General features: G+C 33.8%; 3 protein-coding genes across 4 annotated transcripts in view; all 3 read left to right on the top strand.

Annotated features, from left to right (window-relative positions):
- Window positions 1-3,972, top strand: part of LOC133291951 (serine/threonine-protein kinase EDR1-like) — a 29,163-nt gene extending 25,191 nt beyond the window's left edge. For both annotated transcript variants that reach the window (XM_061490310.1, XM_061490309.1), the window contains exons 12-17: window positions 1,704-1,827; window positions 1,967-1,986; window positions 2,444-2,600; window positions 3,191-3,479; window positions 3,569-3,641; window positions 3,726-3,972. In XM_061490310.1, the coding sequence (XP_061346294.1) occupies window positions 1,704-1,827; window positions 1,967-1,986; window positions 2,444-2,600; window positions 3,191-3,479; window positions 3,569-3,641; window positions 3,726-3,808 (746 nt within the window). In that variant the 3' untranslated portion in view covers window positions 3,809-3,972. The remainder of the gene's footprint in view (window positions 1-1,703; window positions 1,828-1,966; window positions 1,987-2,443; window positions 2,601-3,190; window positions 3,480-3,568; window positions 3,642-3,725) is intronic.
- Window positions 3,973-5,517: 1,545 nt separating this feature from the next.
- Window positions 5,518-7,843, top strand: LOC133291952 (trihelix transcription factor ENAP2-like). The gene is made up of 2 exons (XM_061490311.1): window positions 5,518-6,548; window positions 7,714-7,843. The coding sequence occupies exons 1-2, from the start codon at window positions 5,648-5,650 to the stop codon at window positions 7,722-7,724; spliced, it is 912 nt and encodes a 303-aa protein (XP_061346295.1). The 5' UTR covers window positions 5,518-5,647; the 3' UTR covers window positions 7,725-7,843.
- A 1,663-nt stretch (window positions 7,844-9,506) lies between these two features.
- On the top strand, window positions 9,507-11,333 carry LOC133291954 (uncharacterized). The gene is made up of 9 exons (XM_061490313.1): window positions 9,507-9,535; window positions 9,657-9,781; window positions 9,874-9,958; window positions 10,035-10,325; window positions 10,416-10,539; window positions 10,635-10,760; window positions 10,896-10,961; window positions 11,045-11,193; window positions 11,285-11,333. Exons 1-9 carry the CDS (start codon window positions 9,507-9,509, stop codon window positions 11,331-11,333), a joined length of 1,044 nt encoding a protein of 347 aa, XP_061346297.1.
- Window positions 11,334-25,822: the final 14,489 nt, after the last annotated feature.

The following is a 25,822-nucleotide window of genomic DNA, read 5'->3' as shown; positions in this document are numbered from 1 at the left end:
ATAAGATAGAATGATTTCAGATTGCATGCACAATGGCTCTAAAGATTGTGGATGTCTTGGTACATAAGGAATGAGGAAACTCAAGCAGAAGAGCCTAACACGCGGAAACAGACAAAGTGAGCACGAATAACTGGGGTAACAGTGTTAAGGAAAGATACTTCCTACATGCAAAGTGTTCAGGAAAGATATATCATGCACGCAAAAGAGATCAGGATAATGAAATTTGGATTGGACTGAATTGTAGAGAAAAGTTCTGATAAATAAACAATTATTTTTTTTAACAAAATAGAAAGCTAATATTGCTCACGGATATTCTTCCATGGTTTGGTTAAAGGTGGGAAATCACTCTCACATCCAGATCCAGTTGTGTTGGTTGGTTTAAAGGTGGGTGATGACTCTCACATCCAGTTGGGTCAGAGACATTCCTTTTTTGGATTTTTTTTCCTACAATCCTTGTCTTCTAGGCATCATGCCTTTATTCACAGGTTTCAGAGTTTAAGGATTCCAATCCTGAAATTTCTTTTTATTGAGGAAATTGTGTGATAAGTAAACTTCTGATATAATGCTTTTTTTTAACTACTTGATTCTTGTAGCTCTCTACAAAATTAAAAATCGGGAGGACAAGGTTTTGGTCCTTTCGGACCCAGTATGCTCCTGGTTCTTCTACCTGTGAAATATTTTCCGAATTCCTCATTCATTGTTCGAATAGCGAGATATGCCTTATTGCTAATTTGTGTTGGGAGTATAAATACCTAAGATCAAAATTTCTGTATGGACTTTGACAAACAACCATATCGTTTCTCAGCATCATTGCTGGTTCAAAGGCTACAATGTATCCCTTATAACAAATTGGAGTCCTCACCCTTGAGAGTGGGATAATCTCTTCACGTATTCTCTTTCTCTTATAACCTCATTCATTTTCTCATTTGTGTCATGTTCCTTTCTTTAGTTTTCTTCTCAACCTCCTTAACTGATCTTCCATTTGTAGAGAAAAATTCTTCTTATATTAATTGGTTATCAATAGCAAATGATGAAAAATCCTTTCCTCAAATTTCAATTCCTTGTTTAATCATAGAAATGTATTTAATATGCATGGAATTGGGGAGTTTTATTGTATCCTTAATAACGTCAACATTTTTTATTGTATTGTTACAATGTGAAATTAGGAAATATGAAATTAGAAAATTGACTTATGCTGTCCTATTAACAATAATATGCCGCCTTTAAATTGTAATTTAAACATACATTAAAACATTGTCTTGAAACAATAATTTAAGCCCATGTTGAAACTTATAAAATATTGCATTGCATGGGCTACTGACTAGTTACTTTATGAGTTTTAGTAGTTCAAAGGCTGGTAATTATCTGTTTCTACATTGCTAAACCTTTGAATCAAGTTCTTTTGGTTGTCTGGTTGCCTTAGGGTTTAAGGTAGCTTGAAACAATTGATTATAGGTTTCAGGAGATACAGGTGGGGAATATCTTGAGGTGATTTGTGTTGTTAGAAAGGAGTTGATTTATTTAGTTGGAGTGTATACCTGTAATGCAATTTTAAGCAGAAGTGCTATTCAACTTTAGAAAAATAGAATTGTCTTTTTAGCATGTTCAAGGTTGATGGTCAATATCTGTTTCAAGGGACTGTTGTTGACGGATGATCTAGTAAAGAAATAGTTGCTTGACCATTATGTGTTTTTCTTTTTAAGGGTTCTTTGGAGAAGTCTTCCGTGGCATATGGAATGGCACAGATGTTGCAATCAAGGTTTTCCTAGAGCAAGATTTAACTGCTGAAAATATGGAAGATTTTTGCAATGAGATATCTATTCTCAGGTATCCTGTCTTTTTTTTTTTTTTTTTGTAATGTAGGTATCCTGTCTTTGATATGCTGTTTGTCAACATCTTTCTGTTATATCCAACATTTTCTGACTGTTTCTTTTCTTTCTGAATTTTGGTATTTGTTTTCCTCCAGTCGGCTCAGACATCCTAATGGTATTCTCCGACATCCTAACTATTTACTTTTATAGTTATGACTTTCACATTGGTCTTGCACATTTTGTTTTATAGATTTGGCAATTAATGGAACAGAATCTGGATTATTGTCTTTTATTGTTTCAATCGGAAGAATTATTTTTGTTAAGGGAAAAGAAAGGGAAAGGGAGAGATGTATCATGGGATCCGTATGTCTCAATTACACAGTGAAGGGTGAATTACGTAACCAAGAAGTTATAAATTCAAAGATCGGGAATACCCTAACTACTATAATTTCATGATTTGGTCAGCCTATACAATGAAGCTAGCATATTTTCACACTTCCCAACAATTTTAATGAAATCTTCCTTGCTCAAAAGTGAGGAAAATATTATCCATGCATTGTTTTAACTTTTAAGAATATCTCTTGTAGCATCTCGCTTAGCTGTTATTTATCTGTTGATGAAATTTTATGCAGTTATCTTATTTCTTGGGGCATGCACAAAGCCTCCACGTTTGTCAATGGTTACAGAATATATGGAAATGGGATCATTGTATTACTTGATACATTTGAGCGGTCAAAAGAAAAAGCTTAGTTGGCGGAGAAGACTTAGGATGTTGCGTGACATATGCAAGTAAGTATTATGGTTATTTATACTTTTCAGAATCTTATCCTCTTCATGGGCCTTTATGCTAAACAGGTGTTACACATCAATTACTGCATCTGTCGTTTTCCAATAAATAACATAAAATTTCCCTGTCCATTCAGTCTCACGTGAGAAATCACTATTATTTGTGTTTCATGACCTTTTTTTTCCTTTTTTATTCTTTCAATTGGATGAAGACAATGATTAAATGAATTCATTTAACCGTGGAATAGTGAGACGGAAGGAACTCATGGTGAATAAGGAAAAGTGCCTTTCCCCGTGATGAAAGATTACTGGGCTTTACTGCTCATTAGAAATTTTGAGCTTTATATATATCACCGCAGGTTATGAAATACCGGATAACCTACCATTGCAGTCAAGCCATTATTTGTTGGATTGAAATTGTTTTATAAGACTACTGCCAGTGTCATCAAATTTCTTGTATTATCTTTTATTTTATTTCTAATAATGTGTTGGGTGAGGACGTATTACCTCATTTCAAATCTTAATTGTTTCGCGATATTGGAAAGATTACATTTGATCGGTAAACATTGATAGAACACCTTGGTCGTGTGTAGGGGTTTGATGTGCATACACCGTATGAAGATTGTTCACCGTGATCTGAAAAGTGCAAATTGTCTAGTGAATAAGCATTGGACCGTGAAAATCTGTGATTTTGGGCTTTCAAGAATAATGACAGATTCTCCTGTGGGAGATCCTTCATCGGCTGGAACTCCAGAATGGATGGCTCCTGAACTTATACGAAATGAACCATTCACCGAAAAATGTGATATCTTTAGCCTTGGGGTGATAATGTGGGAGCTCTGCACCTTAAATAGACCATGGGAAGGCGTACCGCCTGAGAGGGTATAATCAACATATGATCTGTTCATTTTCCGTGTTGATTTCTATTTCTGTTGTGTGCTTTATTGACAATTTTCCATTTTGCTGATCAGGTAGTTTATTCCGTTGCTAACGAGGGTTCCAGATTGGAGATTCCTGAAGGACCCCTAGGCAGGCTGATTTCAGGTCCCTGCAACTTTCCTTTTATTTTATGTTAATGGCAGAAGTCCATCTGGTTTAACCTAATTACTTCCGTTTTTTGGTCTGCAGACTGTTGGGCAGAATCACATGAGCGGCCAAGTTGTGAGGAGATTCTTTCTCGTTTGGTGGATATCGAGTACTCATTGTGCTGATGCAATCTATATCTTTTGTACATAGAAAACTTCGGGTAGAGTTGATACATTATGTTATCGGCTGATCTTATGGACTACTGTGAATTTTGTTCTTTTTCTCAGAACATACGAAAATATGAATCGCTGCTCCTGGATGTCTTACCCCTGTGCCACAAACTCCTCTCTTTTTTGTGCAATGAAAATAACAAATCTATTTCTAGTCCTAGTAGAGAATGGTTTATTCTTGCCTCAAAAAATCCCAAATCGAAATCAACAAAGAATGTGAAGAATAAAAAATGTTAGTCCATAAAGAGAGAGACAGATAGGGAGATCAAACTGTTGATTGTGGTTGAAGAAGATTGAGAGTGGAGCTAAGGATGATGGAGATTTGGGGACGGAGGGAGATGAAAAGAAAAAAAAGCCAGCTCCGCTGTGGGAGGGGGATTGAAAAAGAAAAGAAAAGAAAAAACGAAGGAAATACCAGCTCCGTACGCGGACGGGTTGAAAAAAAACAGATAAAAAAAGGAGTTCCGTTAAGGGTGTTACTCAAACCCGTTGGACTTATTTAGTTCATTGATTGAATCTCTAATTGCTTTAGTGGGAAGAGATAATGGGCTTGCTAAGTGCTATTATGGTCTAAGAAAGATTTGTGGGGATGACGTATCCTCTTACCTTGTTGAGAATACTTTATATTGGCAAGCTAGCTATCCCTTTTTCAACTGGCAAGCACAGTAAAAGCGTCAAAAGGTTCTCTCATTCTTCATTGTTCAAAACAGGGTCAATGATATTTTCAAATTTAGTTTTACAACGATATTTATAAAGATATTCAATGAAAGATCCAAAAAAAAAAAGTAAGGGAATTTTTTTCAAGAGTCTAGAGCAAAAAAAACTCGCGGTGAAGTTACCGTAGCCCATAAAGCTCACAATTAACCTCCAAATATAGAATTTTGGAATAGTTCATTATCCATAGTATTTATTAAGAGTAGCTTTATGGTGGATAGGTGGTGTCCTAATAATCCTTCCAAATTGGCCAAGTCAGAGTAGGAAATGGCAAAATCAAACAGTGATATGTATGTAGTCAAGCCTGATTGATAAAATTATATGCATAAATATTGAAGTAGGACCGGATATTAATTATTACTACTGTGGTTCATGATGTGTTCGAGAAAATCTCTAGTACTCTCGTCCTATGTGCATCCTACCAATAAGAGTGCCATACATTTTATTTTTTTTAAAAGGAGAGAATTTTTTTAAAAAATTATAATTATGTATTTTTTTAAATACATAATTTATAATTTCATTTTAAACTACCGTCCCAGGGAACTTCCTATTTGATGGGTAATCTATTTAAGCCTACATGTTTTGTACACTGTACAGTGTACGTTCCCGAGTTACCTTCCCTCCCAGTGTTGCACCATCATCCAAACAAAGGATAGCCACAGCTGAACCAGGTCCTATTACAAGCCCAAGAACACGAACTCACGTTCACCCCAAAGAGTTAGGTTCAATCATGGGTCTTCTCCCTGAATAAACAAATACTAATATGGAGCAGTTGGGCCCAAATTCTAAACCAAAAGCCCATAACATTTTTCTCTACTGTCCAAAGCTTATCATGGATCAAACAATTCGAAATTAGTATCAGCCCATGGGCTTTCCCTTAGAAACCAACGGAAAAAAAAAGAACAAGAGAAGAGAACAGTGCTTCCCGCACGTTAATCGTCTAACGTCGTATTACATTGGCAAAGGTTCCTCTGACGAACCGAAGTCACCGTACGTAATACTAATATGTCTGCCAACCCAACCCAATTACCACTATCGCCACCGTTTTGAAACACACACACACACACTCCACCGCGCATCATGGAATCCATCGCCGAGGCTCCGCCGCACGCCGTCACACCTCTGTCCTCGCGGCCGTCTCCGTCGCCGTTCCACGGTCGGGAAGACTGTTGGTCCGAGGAGGCCACGTTCACCCTCATCGACGCCTGGGGAGAGCGCCACCTGGAGCTCAGCCGCGGCAACCTCCGCCAGAAGCACTGGCAGGAGGTCGCCGACGCCGTCAACGCCCGACACGGCCGCGCCACGAAGGCGCGCCGCACCGACGTCCAGTGCAAAAACCGAATCGACACGCTTAAGAAGAAGTTCAAGATCGAGAAGGCCAGAGTTTTCGAATCCGACGATTACGCCACCGCGTGGCCGTATTTTCGCCGCCTCGATTTCCTTATCGGAGAAAATTTTCCGGCTAAGAAGCACTCGCCGCCGGCATCCGGAAGAGATCGCAGAAACTCCCCTCTGTTGAAGCCCCCAGCCTGGGCGATCGTGCCGGTCGGTCCTCGATCCGGCACTCAAAAGCGGCCGCCGCCGCCGGATACGGCGGTGACGGCGACGGCAACATCCCCGGCAAGCATGAAGAATTCATACTTTCACCGGAATTTCTCGGCTTTCGCGGCAGTGGCAGCTGCGGCGGCGGAGGCGGAGGAAGAGGAAGAGAGTGAGAATTGGAAGTGGAGGAGTGGGAGTGAGAGGAGGAAGCGGAAAAAGGATTATTGGGAAAATGGGTACAAGGTGGTTGCAGAGGCGATAGAGAAGTTTGGAGAAATATATGAGAGAGTGGAGACAGAGAAGCATAAGCAAATGGTGGAGTTGGAAAAACAGAGGATGCAATTTGCTAAGGATTTGGAATTGCAGAGAATGCAGCTCTTCATGGAAACGCAGCTTCAGCTCCAAAAAATCAACCGGTCCAAGCGTTCTTCTGAAGCTGGTTAGCCTCTTATTATTATTATTATTATTATTATTATTATTTTCAAATTTGTGTTTCTTAGTAGTCATTGTATGTTGTTTATGGTTTTTTAGCCTGTCTTGTTGGTTACTGTTGCCCCCTTTACAAGTCCTGCTTGAAATGTGTTCTTATAAGTGGTGTCTCGTTGTGGTTGTATGCCAAGCATGAATCCTCATCTGGGTCATGTGAATCACAATTGTTAGGTTGGTAATTGTTTTTGTTTTTATTGATTTTAATATGGTTACTTTTGTAGCTTAGATGGAGTCATGGAGTTGTGACTTTTGATAGGCCTGACTATGGTCAGAGTTGTGTGTCATTAAAATGTCATAAACAACATCAAATATTTATATTCTTTCACTAATTTAAACGTAGTTTAAGAGGCCTGAAGCAGTGATGAAATTGCTCTTATGTGATTAAAAGCTGATGAATTGAAATTCAGAAAAATAATCTCGAGTAACGCTGCCGATAAGAATGAAAGTTGGAACTTGATAAGGTTGATACTATAGTGTATGACATATTGCAACATGAGTTAATTTAGGAGCTACTACCCACAGTGAGTACAGAGTGACTTGATTTTATGCATGATGTAACAATGATGTTTTTAGGTTATTTATTAGTTTTAAATGCTTTTTTTTTATGGCAAATATAAATTAAATAAGGTATAACAATGTGAAGCCGTTACCTCTGAAGTGGTTTGCTTTGCAATAGCAGTAGTTGCTGTAATGAACTGAAATTAGGTCGTCATATGAATTCATAATCAAATTTAATTGGGATTCTCCAAATGTATTATTTCTTTTTACAGAATTTTATACAATGCTCACTATTTCTTGTAGCCCTCTGTTCTATGCAATTAAAACAAATTCTTTCTAATTAATCTGTTTACTAGAAGGTTATATTTTGTTCAATTGTTTTTTCTATTCATGTCTCCTTGGAACATGGTTAGCTTAGTTATGGTTCTTTTTGGTTGCATGGCCATACTTGATCAACATTGCTTAAATTCATTAACATTGTGCCATATGGTTTTCTAATTGGAACCAAAATTGACTTTGCAAATTCAGTTTTGACAGTGACCTTACTGCATATTCACGTATTTGCCTTATTCACGAGACAGGAATCTCATTGTTATATTTTTTTTCTCCCCAAACAGACAGTTGCTGATAGCAAGAGGCGATGGAGACTCCTATTGGGAAGAATAGATAGATCTTACCTTTGCACATAGAAGCATATTTAGTCCTTTTTAACAAATTTTTTTTTTTTTTTTGGAAATGTATTTTTTACGGTCAAGTTCAAATTTGGTTGTATTTATAATTATAATAGTACAATACTTTATGTGAAGAAAATTTACTTTTGGTCGCACAAGAAGAAAAATTAACAAACAAATTGTGGATGGCTATTTGATTGAAAATTTTCTAAGTGAAGTTCAAATTTTTCAATTGTGATTATTGATTTTTCACTGGTAATTTTATAATGGAGCTGTCTCCGAATACTCAGTGAACCAACACTTATGTGGAAGCAAAGTTCAAGACCAAGTCTTTAACCACTTGTACTAACCCCGCATTGGTCAAGTCGACATGAATATCATCTGACCACAATTAATTGAATAAAAATAATGAAAAAAAAAGGCGCAAAGAGGAAGGACTACATTTCCTAAGGCGATGTGAAGTATTTTGTTAAGTATTTTAGATAAGGATAAAGGTATCCCACCTAACGGGTATTTACCTAATTTAAAATTTAAATTTATTTTCTTCTGTTTAAAATATTTGAATATATACGAAAATAAACATATTAATATTTTTGTTCTTATGTGTGTGATGAAGGAGGATTTATTGTCATCTTCTTACTATATAGAAAGGAGAACCGAACTTTTGAAAATTAGCTGAGGTGTCGCATTCTCCTTAAATCTCAGTTTTCTGTTCACACTAGAGGATGTCTTGAAAACTTACTTCTTTTCGATATAGTGAACAAAATATGTATGTTTGAATTTCTGTTCACACTAGAGGATTCTTCCGTTTTAATGTAAAAACAGCTGAATCATTAAAACAGGTGAGTGATTTCATTTCAAATTTCAAAATTTTAAATCAGCTGACTCATTAGGTATTTTTGGGAGTTAATTAAGATCATAATGGTTAAAATGTTTTGAAATTTTCTATTTATTCATTGCATGTATAAAGACGATATTTGGTGTTGCTTTTGCCTTTTGGTCTGCATCACTTCCACGAGCATTTTGTATCTTCTTTGGTCCATTTCTCTACTCCTCCAATGTATTCAATGTCCTCAAAATATGACTTCGTAAAGGATCTTAATCCGACGAAAGAAGAGTGGAGGATTAAAGTGCGTGTAGTTAGGTGTTGAAAGGTTCCCAGTTTTAATCAAAAAGATTTTGATGACAATGTGGATATGGTTTTGGTCGACGAACGGGTAATGTAATTTTTCTTTTTTTCAATGTTTTTATCTTTTCAGTAGCTCATTGTCGGTTTTTTTTTTTTTTTTTTTTTACTTTGTTGCGTGTTTTCATTTTATAGGGTGGAAGGATCCATGCTACGACCAAGGGTACTTTGCAGGTTCGGAAGAAAATTCGTGAGGGTGATGCTTATTTTATAAAAAAAATTGGAGTTGGGTTGAATACGGGTAATTTCAGGCCAACACGGCATGAATATCGTCTGTCTTCAACTTGAGGACGGACGTGAAATCCATTGTTGATGCTACGATTCCTGAGCGTGGTTTTGATTTTGCTGAATTTGACGTTATTGAGAAAGAATCCTCTGACTCTCCTTGTTTAATAGGTGATGGGATTGTTGTATTGTGTTATTCGCTTTCAATTAAGATTTTGTATATAGGACGTAAGGCTGAAACCCATGTTATTGTTGTGTAGACGTCATTGGTTTGCTGTCTGGAATTGGGGAAGTACGTGAACATGTCATCTCTGGTAGGAATACAAAAATGGTTGTCGTGGAGCTTGACAACCTGAGGTATTTATGTTATCTATATTTCTGATAGTATTGTAATGTAATTTCTTATGTGTTTTTGAATTTAAAGAGAATGGGATTTTACATCATTTCTTATGTGTCTTTTGTTTCTATATCATGATAGGGGTCAGAAACTTGAATGCACTTTGTGGGAGTCATACGTAGACGAGGTCCAAACTTTCTTAGCAAAGAATCAGAGTGCTCAAAATGTTATAATACTTCAGCTTGCAAGGATAAAGGGTTTTAGGGGTACTTTTTTTGTGATTAAAATTCTCATTTTTTGTTTTTTTGTTTTGCTGTTTTACTTTTTCTTTTATTTACGTAGCATTTTTTTTTTCCAGGAAAGATTGGAATAGCTAATACAAAGTATACGACGAAAATTCTTTTTGATTCCAATATACCTGAGATCGTAGAGTTCAAAAAAAGGTGGGCTACCGTGAGAAATTATGAGGCATTTCTTTTGCTCTATTCACTCATTCTTTTATATATTTTTATATTCCAGGCTTTCCGGTGATCTGATGGAAAGTAGTCAGATGTTGACTCAGTTGTCCAGCCCATCTTCATATTCTTATGAAAATGATTTTCTCAAGGATACAGAGAGGAAATTTCTTACTGATATTAAGAATTGCATAGATGCTACTACTTGCATTACTTATGGAACTGTAAAATCCATCGAAAGTAAATACAACTGGTGGTACAGGTCCTGTAAGAAATGTCCATATTCAGTGTGCGAAGATTTTGACAAATGGTATTGTAAGAACTGTCAGAAACATTGGAATGAATATACTCCGAAGTAAGCCATTTTTTGATTCGCCATTGTTATCGAAAAATTATTCATGCACACTGTGTGACTGATGTAAAATTCAATTTTTTATTTTTTTAGGTTCAGTGTTCAAGTCAGAGTTATTGATAACACAGATTCTTCTTCTTTCGTACTATTTGATAGAGACTGTCTTTCTTTATTAGGAGTGAGTGCTGCTGAATTGCGCGAGCAACATTTTAAGCGGGTTTGGTTCTCAAAACTTTGAATTTTTTTATTAGTGAGGTTCTCAAAACTTTTAACACCCTTAGTACTCCTTTTGCTGTGTTTCCTTTTTTGTAGGGTGCAGATTTAGAACATTATCCGGAAGAGTTGAACGTTCTTAAAGATAGATCTATGTTGTTTCAAGTGAATGTCAAAATTAGCAATTTGAACTCATACAGTGAGCCAAAATATCATGTGGCCAAAGTTTGCATCAGTGAAAGTATTATCACATCATTTCTGAAGACCACGGTGGACCCAAATGTTTTTTTTTTTTTATTATTCATAACCTATACTTTTCAAAGTTATGACTTTTTTGCGTTTATGGAAAAAACATTTCAGGATGATTCTGTATTTGACAGTCCTTCTGATGATAATATTATGTCGATAGGGTCAGGAAAAGCTGTGGTGAGTTGGTATTATTGACATAATTGGAAAATTTGATTGCCATATCCTTATATTAATAGCGGTCATAGTCATTTTGTTGACAGGATGTTCAGAGCCAAACCTGTGATAGTACTGATGATGCTGATATTTCTCTCACTTTGTTGTCACCATCTGTGAAGTATGATGATGTTGTTGAAGATAAAAATAATTGTTCAGTTGTTCGTCCTCTTAAAAAAATAAAGCTGGAGAAAGAGTTAAGTTCTGACTATAGATATTATAAAGTTTACGTGATTTATAATTTCATCCCTCTCACTCTGTGTGCCTTTTTGTTTATTTTGGCACAGTTTTGATGCTGCAGCCGGTGACACTTTGGAGCAGAAAGAAAATCTGTAACTATGCTTTGGTCGATTTTTTGTAAGGAGGAGCTATTGACATTTTCCTTATTCTGTTGCCTATTATCACGTGTTGAACTTTGACAGTGTACCAAGGCCTTAATATTTGTTTTTAAATATTTTGATATCAACTTCGCTTCTTCATTTTTAACAAAGTTTGCAAAAAAAATTTCTTTTAATATTTTGTTATCAGCTTTAGTACGACGTGTGAATTTCTTTAGTACGAGGTGTTTCAGTTTTAGGGATATCATTTGAAATTCACCATTATACCAATTGTTAACAATTAATTTCATTATTAGTAATTGCTTGACGTTTCGTTTGAAGTTATTTTTAATGCTCCCTTGAATTTCGAATTAGTGTGTTGGACTTTTAAATTTTTAAACAAATTAATAAATGCCAATAAAAGCGGTAGATTGGTCGATTTTTTTGTAACAAGGAGCTATTGACATTTTCCTTATTATGTGGCCTATTATCATGTTTTGAACTTTGACAGTGTACCAAGGCCTTAATATTTGTTTTTTAATATTTTGATATCAACTTCGCTTCTTCATTTTACCAAAGTTTGCAAAAAAAAACTTAAAAGTAATTGAATAAAAAATTAATTTATAATATTTAAAATATTTAATAATTCCCATGTAAAAACAGCTTAAACATTAAAACAGGTGAGTGTCAGCTGACTCATTAGATGAGATGACCAATTCCAATGTGAAGGTAAGTGGCGCATTAAATGTTTTGTCTACCACCTCATTTGTCTTAAATTATTAGAAATTTTAAATCAGCTAACTTATCGAATGAGATGACCAATTTCAATGTGAAGGTATGTGGCGCATTAAATGATTTGTCTGCCACCACATTTGTTTTAAATTATTAGAAATTAAAATTGATTTCCGATTTTTAAAAGATAAATCGAAAAAATTAATTGAATAAAAAATTAATTTTCGTTTTTTTTCGTATTTTAAAATATTTAAAATATTTAATAATTCCAATGTAAAAACAGCTGAGTCATTAAAATAGGTGAGTCATTCCATTTCAAAATTCAAGATTTTACACCACAACTTATTGAATAAAAAATTATATTTTCCGGTTTTTTCGTATTTTAAAATATTTAAAATATTTAATAATTCCAATGTAAAAACAGCTGAATCTTTAAAACAGGTGAGTGATTCCATTTCAAAATTCAAAATTTTAAATCAGCTGACTCATTAGATGAGATGACCAATTCCAATGTGAAGGTAAGTGACGCATTAAATGTTTTGTCTGCCACCTCATTTGTTTTAAATTATTAGAAATTTTAAATCAGCTGACTCATTAAATGAGATGACCAATTTCAATGTGAAGGTAAGTGGCATATTAAATGCTTTGTCTGCCACCACAGTTTGATATACTATTTTGATATACATGGTTTTAATATTTCTACAGATAAGTTATCTACACTCACTTTCAAAATGACGTCGTTTTGAGTTGAAAAATAAAAACTTATAATGAAAAAGACTATTGTAACTTTTAATTACAAAAACACTTTGATTTTCGCCCTAAAACGATGTCGTTTTACGCTCAATGTAAATAACTTATCTACATTGACTGTAGAAGAGACGGATCCTTTAAAAATAGGGTTTAATGTTTCTGCTTTTGCTACTTATAAAAAAGTGAGTAAGTTTCATTATAAAGAGAAGAGAGAGAGAAAATATCAATGGAATGTGAATGTGGCAGACAAAAATGTTCTGCAACAAAAAGCAGAAATATTTTTTCCTTAAAAATATTTATCAATATTAAAGTTTTTATTTAACATATATTCTTTGAGCTTTTTGGAATTCAATTTTATGTCAAAATTTAAATGACATATATTATTTTTTATTCTTTGATAGACTGATATTTTATATAATGGTAAAACACATAAATTTTCTGTTACAGCTCATAATTTTTTTTTAAAAAATTATATATATAATCATTGCTTGTAGAATGTTTAAAGAATTTGAATTCTTGTTATTGGTCAGAAAAAAAGATAAAGTTTACTTTTAAAATTGCTTTTTAATCACGTTAGCTATTTTAAAAGATAAATTTATTCACCTAACATTAACAATTCAATAAAAACATTAATTGCGCAAAGCTCTTCGTGTAATGTTTAACACAGTTGCACCGTGACTCGAACTCGAAATAACATAAGATTTTATTTATTTTTTGATAAATAACACAAGATTTTTAATAGAGAGTAAAACAGGGAAAAAATTAAATATTATTTTAATAAAAATTTACGAAAAATAAAACTATAGCACTCAAACACGCCCTATAAGGGCCTGGCCGATTGCAGAGAGACACTTTCCACAAGTGGCATGATAAAGTTAACAGTTTGACTGTAAAACTTTGAAAGTCCATAACTTTTTGACTCGAGTGTCCGAATTAGGTATTTTTTTTTCCACACAATTTTTTGAGACCTACGTAATGACACTTCATTTGACATATTTTGTCTCTCACAAAAAAAGTTCAAATTTACAACAATGATACTATAAGAACGTTTAACCCAGATTAATAAAGAGAAAAATGTTGTCATGATTAGAAACATTCATAGTAAAGTTCCTTATGATTATGGTACTATTGTTGCAAATTATGATTATGATACTATAAGTATTCTCTCTATTGCATGAGAGTTCTCTCATATTGCATGAGATTAATAAAGCATAAAGAAAAATGAGGCACATTTTTCTATATGAAAGTAACATGAGAGAGTAATCTCATATAACATGAGATTATAATTTGCCATATTTATATATGGCAATGGCATTGTTAGTCTCATGTTGCTGGAAAAAATTATTTCTCGAGCTGACCTAGTGATACCTAAGCTTCATTTTCTTTCTTTTTTATTTTAAAATTGATGGGCCCCACATTGGTTGTCTTTATAGCATAAGATAGAAATTGTCCTGAACTTGTTTTTCATATATATATATGAATGTGTTATTCTTCCTATTTCTTTTTCTGCCTACTTTGCTTACTCCTTTGAATACCATTAGATTACAATTTTATCCAACAATGAAAATTCATGGGATAAAACAAATCCTTTTACAACGTTCTCTTTCTCATCAACGCCCACCCTCTCTCTCTCTTTCCTCCCTCCCCTCTCCCGGAAGACATTTGAATATAGCTTTGATGTCTCTTTTACAAACTGAAACATACAATTATGAAAAATTAGCCTTTTTATTTATTTTATTTTTTTTGAAATTCTTCATTACATTACAAAGAAATGAAATAATCTGGGAGAGGGAGCATAAAAAAACAACAGATTCATTGCGGGGTTGAAGACAACACGATGATGAGAGTGAGAAGATGAAGAAAAGGGGAAGGAGAAGAAGATTGAAGGTGAATAGGGTTTTGGAATCAACACTCCTATTCATAACATGGTGAAGCGTTGTGTGACAGTGGTGGACGAGTGACATGGTGGAGAGTTGTTTAACGGTGGTGTCACGGTTGTCCTGATTTGGGATGATGGAGTGTGATGGTGGTCAAAGGGGGCGAGAGGAGAGAGAGGGTGGGAGACAGTGTGTGTGTGTGAGAGAGAGAGAGAGAGAGAGAGAGAGAGAGAGAGAGAGAGAAAGGTGTAACACCTCGTGTGCACCCGGTGTATTAAACATACATACGGTAATGGCGCAGCTAAATAAATGCGAAAGCTAACTTTTTCTTTCCAATTATGTACATATTAAATTAACCAAGTTGATTACTTATCCTTTTTCAAAATATCGTCTGTATGTAAATTGCAATAAATAACTACAGTGAATAACCTCATTCAATAAATGTATATCTAGTCACGGAACTACAACACGTATACCGAACAATATTCTGATACATTATACAACTCAAGACAAAGCATAACTGACATCAATGTGGCATGGACAACCCTCATGCTCACCAAATAAGGCACATAGCCAAACAATGTCTCAAATCAAATAACAATGCACTGAAAGTAAAACATGAAGTAATATCCAGGCATATAATAAAAAACAGCATGCATAATCAGCTCATCTCTGGCCTCCTACCACCAGAGGTCTCAACCCCCGAGGTACCTGTACCTGAAAATGTGTCCCAACACGTGGTGAGATCTCTAAAAAGAAATCTCAGTAAGACAAGGGGTCCTCAAGGATTTGTCCACCCCAAGCTCACTTACATGTGCAATATAAGTTATAAAACAGGATAGCAGTATAATTTCATAATCTGTGCAATGCAACATATATCCATGTCATGTGTGTAAGTATCCTACTGGTCAGAGAATAAAAGGTAAGATTTATATACGTCTACAACCTATAGTACAAACTCCTCGCATGTACCTCACCCACAAAGTTACCATCTTGTATGTCTCCACATACTCAGGGGTTACTGTCTAGGTGGAACATCACATACATATCATATGGCTTTTGCACTTTTAAAGCAGCTCAATAGCATATCAATAATCATCACATATTTTCATACCAAAACACAACATGTATATAAACCATCCCTCCATTAGGTATGGTGGAACCAACAATGGGCAAAAACGAGGACACGAAAGCTTACCTGTAGTGCCAAAATCTCTATCCAAAGGCTTGGTAAAAACAGACAACCCAACAGTCTCACAACACGTCAATTGCAATCTGTTCGTATGAATACACAATTTAATATTCAGAAATCTCAATATCATAACCATTAAACAACGTCTTCTCTTTCGTTTGCATCCCTTTTAATTCATAATTATCACGCATTAAACCCCATTATTATAGGTATTAATGTTTTCCAACAGTAATACTGACTTCCTAGGGCATCGTGCCCAAATGGAAATCTTCCCACGCATTAAAACTGGTTTCTGGTCATTCTGACAGGGGGTAATCGATTACTATACATGGGGTAATTGATTACTGCACATGGTAGCTGATTACCAAAAACAGGGTAATTGATTACTTCACATGGTAACCGATTATCATACGAAAGGTAAATACCACACGGACAGAACAGAATTCTGCAGAATTTTTCTGCATAATCTGCGACCCCAAAGGTTCCCCAAGGTCCAAGGTCCGATTTTTTCTCAAAACAGCAGTTCATTATTATTTATTATGCCTAGATTAACAACCCTTAACTTGAATGATCAAAGTTCCCTCTTTTAATGACTCAAACAAGTTAAAATCATGAAATTTCAAAGGAAGTGATCATGGTTTACCTAAGGACCCTTGAACTCAAAAAAATGAGGTGGCTTGGTGGTTACTATACCACTCTAATGTGCTGCACAAGTGAGGCCACGAAAATCATTTAAGTTTGATTCTTTACACCAAAAAGATGGCTTCTTGAAGCCACAAATGCCAAATAAAAGGCTCCCACAACACTCAATAAGAAGTCAACACCCAACACTCATCCAAACAGAAGCTAAAACTCAGAAATGCATTGCCTTTCAATCTCCCAAGGCTTGAGCACACTCACACATGGAGTTTTTGTGAAGGAATCAAGAGGAAATGTGGCCTCTTGAAGGTTTCTATGGAGAAGGAAGGTGGAGACAAGGTGGTGTAGCCAAGAGCATCAGAAATCCCACGTAGAAGAGAGCAAAAATTGACCTAGGGTTTTGTGCCCTTTAATATTTATAGGTCCACTTGATTAATCTTCCAGTATTAGTTCTAATAGCTCCGCTAATTATTTTAATCTCAAACTTCATATTCTGAACCTAGCCATTTTTCTAGGATTTTTCATATTTTTATTATAATTTTTCGCAACACTTTGCCGGTACGCATTTTACACGTAGCTGGTATTAGTTCTGACATCAATACTCATATTCATGACTCCAAACTTGGTTTACTCAACCTAGATATTTTTCTAGGTATATTCATGTGCTTATTATAATTTTTTGGGATACTTCATCGGTACACATTTATACCGTGAAGCATAATGGGTATCTACAATTTTCGTCAGAAAAACGACTTTCAGCGTTATTAAGCCCTTATAATAATTATTTAAGTCTTCCCATATCTATTCGACGTCAATTATGAAATTATTTCTTAACCTCATAATTAAATTATTAAAATTCATAATTTAACGGTGCAGGTTCTTACAAAAGGGGTAAAAGAGTTTATTTTATCTTGCGAATCTCCACCGTTGGATGAAATTGCAATCTAACGATGTTAAGAGAGGTAGGCATAGTAGGCAGAATAACTTATCCCACACACACACACATATATATATATATATATATGAGCTTATCGTTTGTCAGGATGCTTGAGAAATTTTATCTCCGTCTACTAAATCATGACCGTACAAATATGGATTAATGATAATAAAGGAAGAAAGAGAAAATGAGAATCAAAACCTTTCAAAGGTGAATAAATTAATGGGAAATATTTTTCTTATGTTGTAGGAAAAAAGTTATCTCATGTTGTAGAGATAAAATTATAAGTGGGACTCACAGGTAAAGGGAGAGAAAAAAAAAGAATGGTGGGGCCCAATACCTTTTTGTGTGTATAGGAAAGTTGTTTATCTCATGTAAAATGAGATAACATAACCCTAAATTAATATAAGGAAATAAATAAACAAAACGACGTAGTTTTGAATTGACCGGAGATAAATATGTCTCAAGTAACTTAAGAAATATTTTTCTCTCTTTATATATATATATATAGGTTGGGTATTTATATTGGGCTGATTCTGCTGAATAGGGAATGAATTTTTTCATATATAAATTTTAAATATATTTACAAATACAAATTTGGCTTTATTTATTTATTGACAAAGAGTGAAATAAATACAAAATTTTGAAGATCAAATCAGTGGGAGAGAGAGAGGGAATTAGAGGAAGAATTTGGAGTAATTTCTTCATGTTCTATTACCAATATTTATCCCTTTTTATGGACCAGTTCAATACGCTGATGTAACTTAGAAATTCAATTACTTAGACACTAACAAGTAAAAGCATATTGGGCCTGTTTATAAAAAAAAACATATTGGGCCTATTGAATGTATCATAGAGTTTTTATGTATAGTAGTCAATAAACTTGATGGGCCATTTAACCTTCCTTTTGGGCCTATTGAACGCATCATAGAGTTTTTATGTATAATAGTCAATAAACTTGATGGGCCATTTAACCTCCCTTTTGGGCCTTTTCTTGACTTGCTCTTTCTATTGTGCTACGCCTACACTACACTCTTCGAGTTTTATTTTTCCCTTCCAATACTCCGACAGTCTTAGTCACTGAACCTGTAAAAACAATGAGATAGAAAATGTGAAAGAAACAGGGCAACGTTGGAAAAGGAGGGAAATAGTGAAAGTTTGAATGAGGAGAAATCGTTAGGGAAAAAACTTTGCCTATAGAAGTATAGGAATCCAACAAGTTGACGATATATATTAGCGCTGTCTATCAGAAATCAAGGAACTCAAGAACGAAAGATTTATTTTTTTCATCTTGTGAAAACTTGATTACATATACTGATACAATACATTTACACTGACAGAAGCAAACAGAAAATACCAAGCTAACTTTAAATAATCGCAAATGCAAATTTTTCAATCATTTGGAAACAAGTTATCGAAAATAATATCTTTCTAGAGACTTTATATGGACCCGAAAATTCGAAATATATATATATATATATATGGAAAATATTACTCTCCTTTCACATAAGATAACTTCTCTCATTTTCTCTTATTTCGATTTTCGCACCCTACCTTTTTCTTTTTTCTTGTAATAGTGGGACCCACTCATTTTATCTCTACAACATAAGATAACTATCTTATGTAAAAGGAGACTAATAAAGTCCTATATATATATATATATATATATATATATGACGTTAGAAAGTTATTCTTATTCTTGTAATAAATATAATAATAATAATAATAATAATAATAGTGTATAGTTAAGAAATGTGTCCCTTACATACACGATAAAAAAAATGTTGTATACTGACTATTTTTTCTCTGTTACCAGTGAGTTGTTGTTAAGTGAAATCAATAGGATATGTAGTTAGTAATTAGTATGTAATGTGTAATAAGGTGTTGTACAGTAGTTTTGTTAGTTCAACAAAAATAGGAGTTTGTTGGAGTTTGGTCAGTAACAGTAAGGTATAATATCTTAGCTGAGTAGTTGGAAGTGTATATATAAAAGCCTTGAAAGCAATCAGATTGTCATGAAAATAATAAAATCAGTTTCTTTTCCTCATCAGTTTCTTCTCCCTTCATTATCATTGGTGCTTTCATTGGTTACCATGGAAGTGCTGAAGGATCTTGTTAGCATGAATTTCTAGGAGCTCTTATCCTTGGTCAAGGAGCAAGTGCAACTAGTCCTGACCACTTTGCATTCAATGCAGGTTGGATCATCATAAGCGACAATGTTATTCGGGGAAACATCTTCAACGACGCTGTTTGAGGGTTGTTTGGAAGTATGTCTAAGGGAACATCTGTTGGGAACTCGGTTCTTTCAGATCGGCTCAGGGGCCTTTTGCGGAAGTCAGTCAATGAGATCCTGGATCTCGGATCTCGGCAATACCTCGGCCTGAACTTCACCAGGTCAGGCAGCGCAGCGGAAAATCAAAACGAAAAACGAGAGAGAAGGAGAGAGAGAATACAAGCAGTTTTAATGTGGGAAAACCTTCTCCAATGAAGAAGTAAAAACTCACAGGACGTAGTCCAGATCAAAAATCTACTATGAAAATAATGGTTACAAATAATCAGAATAGTTAACTCAACCTCTCCAGCAATGGTGATAATCAAACCTTCCTAGAGATATTTCACTCAAAGTCTCTCTAGAGATCTCTCAAATACAAAACATAAAGCTTTGCTCAAATAATTTTCTCTCAAATTTCTAATCTCTCTCTTAATCTCTGACTTAGCCTCCACCCACAACTAATGAATATATAGAGGAGATGAGAATTTAAGGTTTAAGGTTTAGGGTTTTGGAAGACCCCTCAATGGGCTTGTGCTTAGCATTGAAGGAGGAAGCCCAGCAGCATACTCTGCTGCAACTATGGCGTTTGGGTTTAGGGGATCTTCTGGATCATTATCCTCTTTTTTCTTCCTCTGCTGCAATGATGTCGTTTAGAACAAACTCCATTTCGTAGGGGTGGGTAATGTTACGTGATGTCAGTAGGATATGTAGTTAGTTATTAATTAGTGTGTAATATGTAATAAGGTGTTGTAGAGTAGTTTTGTTAGTTCCGCAGAAATAGGAGTTTGTTGGAGTTCTGTGAGTAAGGTACAATATCTTAGCTGAGTAATTGGAAGTGTATATAAGCCTTGCAAATAATCAGATTGTCATGAAAATAATAGAATCAGTTTCTTTTTCTAAGTTACTTCCCCCCTTCAAAGAGCAATGCTTTATCAATTGTTAATTGGTGTCATCTGCAAAAGGGTGAGGTTGGATTAGTGATACAATTAGCCACACCTTTGTGATTGAAAGATCATGCAAGGATAAAACTACTCACAAAGATCGTTGGTCATCACCCTATCTTAATTAGCGGGATATAATGGGGGTGATTTTTTTTTTTTTTTTTAAGGTTGAAAATCTATAGAACTTAATTATTATACTTAAAATAGAAAAAATCCAGCTCAAGTATCACGAATTAATGATTGAAAGAAAAGCCTCTCACATTCCCCCACCCCCCCCCCCCCCCCCCCCCCCCCCCCCCCCCCCCCCGAAAAAAGTCAAATAACACATGAAGAATTGCAATCACTTATGCAACTTGCATCTTTACCACTCCACCTTTTCATTTATTACTAAACAAAACTAATGACTATTAAATAAAGGATTTTATATCTCCCCCGTAACACAAGAGACTTTTTTTTATCCAGCACTCACCATAAAAAAACGGCACCATCCTTTTTTTTTACTGTGGGCCCATGGCTTTTTGTCTTTGCTGAAAAAAAAAAAAGTCTTTCAGGTTACAGGAGAGATATAAAGCTCTTAAATAAATAAATAAAAATTAATGACTATTTCAAAACTCAATTCAATACTGAACAGTAAAAAAGTATTTTAATTTTTATTTATCAAATGTCAGATATATTGAACATAGAAGCATTCACTTCACCAGCAACTCTTTTTATTTAAGGATTTGACCGATCTAATATTAGAAAATAATAATAAATAATATTTTTAAATATGTGTTGGGTTACCAAAAAAATAAAAAATAAAAAAAATGTATCTATCGTAAAGAGAACAAGTTAAAAGGTAGTCTATTAAAGCATGTATTGATCTTCCTCAGTATTATTTTTGGGAGAAATTTAAAGCTTTAATTCTAGACTCATCTTGAATATAATTGCTTCACGTGAAGGATACCTGACTACCTGTGGTTTATAAAAAAGAAAAGAAAAAAGTAATGCACTTTTGTTTAGCAAAATACTTTTTCCAATAGAAATTGAAGGTATTTATAAAAGCCAATCTATAATCCAATTTAAACGTCAACATTAATTGGATAACTATTTAATAAGTATTTTTAAACATTTAATATTTTAATTTATAATCCAATATGTAAATGTAAATACATATATTATACGCGCAAAACATTAATCTAAAGCATACCTTAATCGATAAAATTTAAGACCTCTGCCAAAATACCCATTCACCCTAATCGCATTAGCAATACTTAAATGACATTAATGGAATCAAACCATCTCTCCCTTTTTCTTTCCTCCAATAGAAAAATGACATATCAGGAAAAAAATAACTAATAACTAAAAAAACAATGGCAGTTAAAAGATAAAAAAAAAATTAGTGAGATTTTTTTTTTTAATATTATTCATCGATTCATGTATTACTCGATTAATTGATTCGAGCCGGTAAGATCATATGAGTGGCAAAGCTATCCATATAAAGGTTTAACTTGAGATTGTTAATTAAGTTAAAACAATCTCTCATAAATTGATTCACCTGCTCAGTGTTAGTGAGGTTTCAATATGAAAGAAGTGATTTGAATCCTTTGTATTATTCTCTCTTCATAATAAAATATCAAATAATGAAAATATCATATATGCATAAAACCAATATTCTTCAGACCGTGTGACCTACTTCAATTTCACTATTAAATCACATTGCTATCTGGGCACAAAGTTTCTCAAAACTTTCCTTGTCTTTCTCCACTATAACCTCGTGTCTTGAAGAAAACGACTAGACTAGCTGATTTCTAACATACATGAGAAGAAGCAAAATATATATATGTTCACTATATTTGGAAGAGGATATGAACCCGAAACTATTAAAGCACACCTTACACTTCAATGGAACCAATCCAAAAAATACACGCAGAAGGGAAACAACTATTTATGTGCATAAGCAACTTAAGTTTGAATGCAGGATAAATCAAGGCATAGCTGACGGTCATATAATGAGTAATTTGATCTGCTAAGAGCTTACAAATTCCCAAGTAAACAAAACAGAAACTTTAAAAGGTACCGATTGAATATATAAAAACCAAACCTCCCATGGACTGAAGAACTCCAATTTGATTATATGCTACCTTAAATCCTGCAAGGAGATTAATCATGGCTTAATAGACAGGCATTTCTTCTTTGTCCGAATGAAGCAAACATCAATGTCACCTTTATCTTTAAACAATTGTGATTAATGGTTAACGAGCTGATATAAAAGCATAAGGAGATTAAGGATAAATAAATAATAAATAAGAGATAAAAATATAATATATATTATAAAAAATGAAAATAAGTAAGTAAATAACTAAAAAAATAAAAAAAATTATACCACTCCGCAATGCTAATAATTTGTTTTCACTTGTCCTAAAACAAACCGCATGCGAATATATTTCCCATCTCACTAGTTTTTTTTTTTACTTTTTTCCTTAAGTTTCGATTAAGCTTTCTCTTTTTTATGTCATTCTCTAAGGAGTAGTTTTGTCTTTTTTATTGGAGCATCTAATGGTGTTTGAAGACCATGTTCAAACCATCTCAATTTATATTTGTTCTTTTATTTTTAATTTTTTCACTAGTACTATTCTAACTTTTCATTGAATATCTTCATTTTTTATTGTATCCATATTTGTATAACAATAGATTCTTATTTATGCTTCACCTATTTTATGCTCACTTTGTTTTTGTGCTAGCCAACATTCTGAGCTATGTATATCATTATAGACCTTATTCTTATTATATAACATTTTTCTTTAGTCTTGGAGGGTTTTTGCAATCATGTAAAATTCTCGATACATTTCTTCCAACCTACTTTAATTCTATGACTTTGGTCCTTGTCAATCTCTCTTCTTTTCACAAAATTCATTTCAGATATCTAAATAAATCTTTCTTGAGTACCTCCTATCCTAGCATATTCACAAACTCTCAATTTTCTCCTCTTTTTTTTAACTTAATCTAAATCTATTAGACTCCAACGTATTTCTTCATAATTTTAGTTTAATGTTAATAACAACTTCGGTCTCGTTAATAAACACAATATCTCTTGCAAATAGCATACATTACGACATCTCATCTTAGATATCTTTTGTTGGTTCATCCATAACTCAGACAAAAGATAAGAAATCAATGTAAAACATTGATATATATAAATCTACAGTAATTGAAAAGTACCTTGATAAATCTAATAAAAAAAGGGGGAAATGTGTTATCATTTTAAAGGATGTAAAGTTGTGTCATTTTAATTGAAAGAAAGAGATAGATCATAGGGAAGAGAAGTAGACAAAAATAATAATAATAAAGATATGAGTTCCACCTCTTTGTGAGAGTGAAATGACATTAACTTGTGTCATTTAAAAGTATAAACACTTTCCCATAAATCAAAGTACCTTGATGAACTGATTTTCATATGAATAACTAATTCACATATATCATATATATCAGTGGTTACCAAGAGGTCTTGTGAAAGAACTCAAGGATTGAATACCCTTTTAATAAGGATAAGCATCGTTTACCAAAAAAAATGAAAAATAGGAATAATCATCCATCCCGCATTCTACTATTACTTACCCAAATAAAATAAATAAAATAGAAAAATGGAAGGACTGTAGGGTTTCTGCTTCAATTATATCCAAATGTGGCAACAGTTAGGAAGGTCATGGTCCATAATAATAATCCTTTCTCCATCAATAAATAACCTGTAACTTCTTTTGTTTGTTCTGGGGCATGTATATAAATTCTCTACTTATTAAAGGTTTTAAAAAGGACATAGGAATTCTACATGGGCCAGTATTTAACCTAGTTCAGCAAAATAATTCAAACATGGTACAAGTACCAAGCAACGATCTGTTTGATGAGTTAGATAAGATGGTATCTCAAATATTGCATCTAAAATAAACTTAAAAAGATATATACTCTGTGTGCAAATTTAATTCAAGTCTATAACTTATGAGGCAAGAAATAAGATAAAAAAAAGAATAAAGAATAAAGGTACTTTAATCCATAGAGCACTTTCATCTATGAACCAGAAAGCACAAGTGAAAGTGTGAGTACTATATTATCGGAAATCTCATATTCCCAGCACATGAAGCTGCCGACAAATACTTTTCACATACTTATATCAGAATACAAACAAGAAAACCCTAACTTACCACCATCTGTCACTGACACAGTCTGTGGAGACAATTAGCCGTACAAATGGAATATTCCCTTGATCTTTGCTATAAACTACACATGGTTTCTGTATGAATGTTTTATTATAGGAAGCATTATATACGCTGAAGAAGCCCTCACCAAAGTTTTACGCAGCTCAATAATCCAGATATATGTATAATTTATATGCTTAAAGAATCATATATGCAGTAAGTTTTGACTAGTATGAGTGGAATAATCACTTGAAACCAAGTGCTTGTCTCCAAAATTTCTATATTTAGTCTATTTTAATGTAGTAATGAAAAAAGAAAGCTTGCATCTTGATAGAGAAATATAAACAAAATCAGTAATGGCATTTACTCAGACAGCTTAACTTGTTCGATTGAAATGATTATTTGTCATGATATCAAAGCTTCGTGACCATGGGATCATGAATTTGATATGTACTACTCTCATTCTATTAATAAATAATTAATATTGTGAAGTTTCTAAATATATGTATGAGACTGATGCATTATCTATTCTTTAAGTCCAATGAACTCTTGTGGAAGGAAAGATGTTATAAAAATATAACAAAAATCATTGTCTTTATAGCTTAAGTTGTTGGGTTAAATTGGTTATATATCAGTCTCGTTCAAATTGCTATTGAAGTTTCATTTAAGTACATAGCCGACAATAACATGTGAGGTGATGGGAGGAAGCACAAAGCTCAAGCATTTGCCTAACCAAACATTAAGTTACTCCAATATAAGCTTATTAATAGTTAAGTACACTTCAAACCAAAAACTTTTTTATGAAGGGAATAAAACCACTGTACATGTACCACAGAATCATATGCTAGACGACATGATCTAATCAATGTACATGCCATTGTAGGAAAGCAAAGTGGAGGGGGAAAAAAAACATGTATATGCAATCACCCTCTTTGCATGGATCTTCAACATTAAAATAGCAATTAGTGGGGCATCATAGAGGTGAGGATGATGGGA

The sequence above is a fragment of the Gastrolobium bilobum genome, unplaced genomic scaffold, assembly GCF_033153095.1.
Source record: "Gastrolobium bilobum isolate Gb01-03AN ecotype WA unplaced genomic scaffold, APGP_CSIRO_Gbil_v1 utg3777, whole genome shotgun sequence".
In the NCBI taxonomy this organism is placed as follows: Eukaryota; Viridiplantae; Streptophyta; class Magnoliopsida; order Fabales; family Fabaceae; genus Gastrolobium; species Gastrolobium bilobum.
The sequence above is the reverse complement of the archived record's forward strand: the minus strand, read 5'-3'. Positions and strand labels throughout refer to the sequence as shown.

What these genes read in the sequence shown, in the direction of transcription:
- LOC133291952 (XM_061490311.1), top strand. Translation starts at nt 5,648, where the DNA reads ATGGAATCCATCGCCGAGGCTCCGCCGCACGCCGTCACACCTCTGTCC.
- LOC133291954 (XM_061490313.1), top strand. Translation starts at nt 9,507, where the DNA reads ATGGTTGTCGTGGAGCTTGACAACCTGAG. An exon ending in AAGGATAAAGGGTTTTAGGG is followed by an intron (nt 9,782 to 9,873) that starts GTACTTTTTTTG and finishes TTTTTTTTCCAG; the next exon opens with GAAAGATTGGAATAGCTAAT. An exon ending in TGGAATGAATATACTCCGAA is followed by an intron (nt 10,326 to 10,415) that starts GTAAGCCATTTT and finishes TTATTTTTTTAG; the next exon opens with GTTCAGTGTTCAAGTCAGAG.